Source organism: Rattus norvegicus, chromosome 15 (genome assembly GCF_021556685.1).
Source record: "Rattus norvegicus strain SHRSP/BbbUtx chromosome 15, alternate assembly SHRSP_T2T, whole genome shotgun sequence".
Taxonomy (NCBI): Eukaryota; Metazoa; Chordata; class Mammalia; order Rodentia; family Muridae; genus Rattus; species Rattus norvegicus.
In genome coordinates this window covers 6,309,988-6,315,431 of record NC_141548.1, presented here as the reverse complement: position 1 = coordinate 6,315,431, position 5,444 = coordinate 6,309,988, and the positions used below count along the sequence as shown (strand labels likewise).

The 5,444-nt window shown below is 41.8% G+C and overlaps 1 protein-coding gene across 1 annotated transcript; it reads left to right on the top strand.

Moving 5' to 3' along the window:
- Positions 1 to 1,028: 1,028 nt before the first annotated feature.
- Positions 1,029 to 4,240, top strand: Spetex2a (Spetex-2A protein). The gene is given in 4 exon segments (NM_001009976.1): positions 1,029 to 1,155; positions 1,906 to 2,065; positions 3,440 to 3,571; positions 4,014 to 4,240. Coding segments are annotated over 4 exon segments (585 nt in total). The 5' UTR covers positions 1,029 to 1,064; the 3' UTR covers positions 4,216 to 4,240.
- The last annotated feature ends 1,204 nt before the right edge of the window (positions 4,241 to 5,444 follow it).

Genomic DNA, 5,444 nt, shown 5'->3' with positions numbered 1-5,444 from the left:
TGTGAGGTTAGGAGGCGTCATAGCACAGATGAGCTAACCTAGGAGAAGAACACAGAAGCCACAGATGACAATGCCAAATGGACTTTCCCCTGAACTTATGGACCCACTAAAATTGAGGTTTAACCTGACCTCAGGCCCTTCGACTCCCTGCCCATCCTGCTGATTCTTATGTTTGCTAGGAGTAAAGTATCAAGGGGCAACCCCCAATATCCTCATGCCTGGACTTGGAAATTAAGGAAGACAGATATTGGAGAAGTGATGGCTGTCGGGCTACAATGTAGGAACACGCACTCCAGGTTGACCTTTACTCACTGATGACCAATTTAATTGTCTGGCTATATTTGAGAAAGGGATGATGTCCTACTTAATATGTAAAAGAAGGTATAGAAATTTATGATTTTATATTTGCCCTGTAGTTGATCCCCTATATTCCAAAGAGAAGGGAGTTTTTATTGCAAAAAGTAGGATTATTAACATTGACTTTGTGAAATACATGGACGTGTATGTGGAAATAGTACTGGCTATCAAGGAATGCACAATAAGCTAATATTATTCAGGTTTTATAAAATTAAAATTATAGGAGAAATATATTGGCCTCTAGGAAACAGGAAAACTTTGGGAATTGGACTGTATGTATGTGCATCGTCTCAGGTGTAGATTTATTATTGATAGAAATCGTCCTCATTTGTGGTCCCTAGAGATTTAGATACTAACAAAAATCTCTTCTCCAATTCAGGGTTGTAATCAACTCTCCCCATCAAGAGCATTGATGACATCCGATGAAGCAGAGAGAAATATCTAACTCTGGAGGAGAAGTTGCCAAAGGATATTCCCTGGGTCACAGGAGAGGCTGCAGAAAAGGGCCCCATAGAAATTGGTTGCTTTTGGGAGAGCTGGGTAGCAGGTAGGCCATAGAACTTCCCAGTGACATCATCAGTAATGTCTTCCTTGGACAATCTCTTGTATCTAAGAGAGCACTAGAATCTTCTGTGATGTCACCAGTGTTGTGGTGACACCAACTGCCTGTGGGATTCCCTCAGTGCCTTTTGGGTTCACAAACAGGCATGTTTCACCAGCTGCTCAAGCTAGTTCAGAAGGAGAGGGGAGACCAAGGAGAGACCAGAACGAGGCAGAAGAAAGCTGGCCTCCTGTCTTGTAAGTACAGAAGAATGAAATCATTCTGGGGAAGGCACAGTGAGTACTGAGTAGAGTCGGGGAACTTCCTCCAGGATGTAGGTTTGAGCTGTGCCTTTCAGGAGTCGGCCTTACAAGCAGGAGCCTTGGAATTTGTCAATTGCAGACCAAGAGTCAAGAGTCCTGATGAGTAATTTGACAGAGAGCCAGGAATTGGCAGGCCTGCAGCTTCTTTTCTATGAGCTTTTTAATTTCTACTGCCAAGGAGTGCCAGGAGGAAGCCCTATGAGGATAACAATGTGCCCATTCATGGTTGGGTGCTGAAGCACTTCATCCTCTAGATTCCTGTAGGTTACTAAGTCTGTTGTGACAACAACAAGGAAGGATGAACCCCCTAGTCATGAATTGAGGTCGCAGACACTTTAAGCTTGAACACACGATTAGGGTTTGATGGTGCTGTGAACTCCAGGATTTACCTGCTCCACGTCTGATATCTGCTGACAATGTCCCAAATCTTTATGTCTGAGGTAGATTCTATCTTTCAGTATGAGGGATCATGTAATAGTGAGTGAGGCTTATGTATGGCAAAGGAGGTTGGGAAGAGGGAAATAGCTTAAGAGTCCACATTAGAGATAGCTTTTCTTCTCTTTCAGGGATTCAACAAGTCTCCAGTCTTTCCTCTTCCTCAACCTCCTTTTTGAGACTCAGAATGGTCTTTTCTGCCCATGGGCTATCCAATATGTACATTCACTTGTGTTTATCTATCTACAGGGTTTATTCGGAAGGCATCATCAGAAAATTTCATCAGTAACCATGAAAAGCGTATAAAGAAATTGGAGGAAGTAAAATCTGAAATCCAGAAGTGTAAAATCGAGGGGGATGAACTTTCTCGAATCCTGGACCTTTATGTCAATGATGGTTTGAACTACAGGTAGTCATTATGCCCTGTAACCTACTGACTGTCTGTGCTCTCTCTGCTAAGCCAAGATTTCCTCACATCCAGAAAGTGTTTCACCTCTCATCCTGGACTTTAAGGAGCCTTGGCAGGTGCTGGCCTGTGAGAGAAGCTCGGTGCTGTGTGTTTAGGGTCAACCTCTCTTGTACTTGACCCTGAGCTCCTTGGAGTTGGATTGGATTTTTTCAACAGCTGGAAGGACCTGGTCACACTTGCTGCATCTAAGTGTGTGAATGAAATGCCTGAATGTCATCACTCTTACTCTGATTTTGGTCGTTATACACTGATTCTATGGCACCACTATGATAAAGTTGGCATTCTAATTATGTTTGTATATGGGTTGGGATGTATGGATGGATGTGAAAGTATTTGTGTGTGTTTTGCTCAGGATCAGGGAGTCTGGGACCTTTGATTGGGTCTGAGGATTTGTTTGATGAACAGTTTGCAGGTCATGATAGTGATGAGTCCATGGAGGCCGTCATTGATCAACAGAGCACTTTGCTCCTTCTGTTTACCTTGCTGGCAAATAGGACTCTCCTGAGGGGAGGAGGTGTTATGAATCCTCTTCCCTGTAAAAAGTAGTTTCGGCCTCTGGGAGTCTTGTAACTAGGATTGAGAATCCCTGCATTCAAAACAAGAGAAATGTCATCACATCTTTCTGTTGGACCCAAGGCTATGACACAGACTGGAGGAAACATCTTATACTTCTTACACAACTGTTCAATTCCTTCATGCTTACCTGGCCAGATCTTGAAGGTCTGTTCCCTCCATTTGGTCCCCTGGCTCTGCCGTCCAATGCCCAGGATAATGAGTTTAACCAGCACCAATAGGAAGGAGCAAGTTTGTGTTATATACTGGGCTTAGGTAGGCCAGAGAACAGTCTGATTTCATTTATTTATTTATTTATTTATTTATTTATTTATTTATTTATTTTCCTGCTTTGAACTTTATTTTCTTTTTTTAATTATCCAAGGATGGTTTACTGTGACCTAGAAAAGGTCACTGTGGGAATAAATTCTTGGCACTTGTTATTTCCAAACATGCAGCTCTCAGAATTTCCCCCCTCCTATACAGAGGGTCTTTATAGGACCATACTTCACCAGCCTTTTAAGGATTACTTATTTCAAAACAAATGTGTGCTGACTTGCAGAGAAATATTTTCTATGGAAGAGTGATGGTTTGAGTCTCACTGTTGTGTTTTTGCTGTGGTCTTTGAGTTTTCCACTTTCTTCCCTAGCCCCCATTCCTTGAATTTGAATTTTTATTGAAAATTTTTTATTTACACTTCACCTAATTGTGAAATCATGAGTTCAGACAGTTATTTGTTCCTTGGGCCATGTTCTAACACAGGCTGAACATTGAATTGCCAATGCTTAAATCCCAACATGAGATGAGAACGATGGATATGCATAAGATGACCAACTGGATAAGTGATGCCATGGAGAAGTACAAGGAGCTCACACAAGAGAACAATTCCTACCGGTGAGTCACTGACAGAAAGGAGACCCCAGCACTAGGCGGGGAATATTTCTGTCCAGCTATGACTTTGAAAAAAGATCTGGGATCCATGAGAAACACATGGGAAGATTCTATAGCTGCTGGGTCTTCTATCACCCCTCAGAGGGGATTGGCCCTCTACCTGCCAATGACTTTAGAATACCATGAACACATAAGCACCCGTATGCACCATTTCCTCTTCTTTGATGTATATATACCCTCTAGTGTCAGGATTTTCTGAAGTACTTTGATTCCCGTGGAATGCGGACTCGGGATTTGACCTTCCTCTAATTGGTGCTAACATGCAAACTGTGGCTCTAGTCTGGCTATGCCTGGGGATGGGGCCCTTGAAGGGATGATTGTACTTGCAGGAGTGGCAGGCAAACAGAAACTGCCTGGGATTTACCATTATTTGTTTTTGATTCAGCATCAGAAACTTCCACCTCCTGAATGAACGCAATGAATTGAAGAAGAATGTAAGGATTTTGATGAATGAGAACAGAAAACTGCTGGTGGAGCAGACTGAACTGCAAGCATCCTGTGAGGAGGGAAAGAGGTTCTGTGAGGAGGCCAGCAAGACCATCTACACCGCAGATATTGAATCCTTGTGTCCTGTTACTTTTGAGTAAATCGAATGTATCCTTGTGAATCAAACAGTGATCTCGAACTCGTCACTCTTAAGAACCTTCTTTATTGAAGTGTGATGTAACCATCTGAAATCCCACAGCTCTCAGGCAGGGATGGACCTCTGCATTCTCACAGGGATTGGGCATCATAATTACTTCCCAGTCAGACTGAGATACAAAGACAATTGGACTTTCAGTGTAGACTGTGTGTCCAACTCTGAATACCAGCTTCATGATGAAAAAATTATCAATGCTGTATCCTTATCAAATATTTAGCGACCGCTAAAATATACTCTTTTGTGGATGAGAGTGTTGAACATATTAATGGAATATTCATCAGGCTTTCTGTAGTATATCCCAGGAAATAAAACAATATTATAGCGAGTATAGAAGCAGTCATGAAACAGAATTGCTTGGTTTTGGTTTCCTTCAAACATGATATCAATTATAACTGCACAGAAGAGATAATAAATTGCAAGACCTTTCAGGGGATAGGGTTTTTATGGTTGGTTGTTTTCTTGTTCTTGATTAGGATGATGACTTTTGTTCTTGACAATGTACTATGTTCCATTTGGGATTTCAACTCAAGCAGACCACATAGTTTACAATTCAGTTTCTAGATTTCTTTAAAAGCTGGACAAAATATCCAGGCAAAGGTGCCCTATGAGTTTTCTCCTTTGGTTTTCCCTCCTTTGGGTGCTTTTGTTTTTGTTTGTTGTTGTTGTTGATTTATTTTACATTTATGAGTGTTTTGCCTTCTGTAGGTCTGTGCATGCTGTTCCCCAAAGGCCAGAAGAGGTCATTGGGTTTCACCTGGAACTTAAATGACAGAGGATTGCTAGGTGCCTTTTGAGAAACAAATTCTCAAATGATGAGCCATCTCTCCAGCCCCTACCATGGACGTTTGTCCTTCATCGTGTTCCTTATTTGTGGCAATGGATCATACCTGAATAAAGTGTTTCTTGAGATATGTAGGGACACATTTATGGGGTCTGCATGCTAATTATCTAAACTTCCAGGCATCTATGTGAAGTTTTTAGTTAGGGTTTCACTGCCGAGAACAGAAACCATGACTAAGACAAATGTTATAAAGGACAGCATTTAATTGGAGCTGGCTTAAAGATTCAGATCTTCAGTTCCTTATCATCAAGGTGGGAGCCTGGCAGCATCTAAGCAGATATGGTCCTGTAGGAGCTGAGAGTTCTACATCTTCATCTGATGTTTGCTAGCAG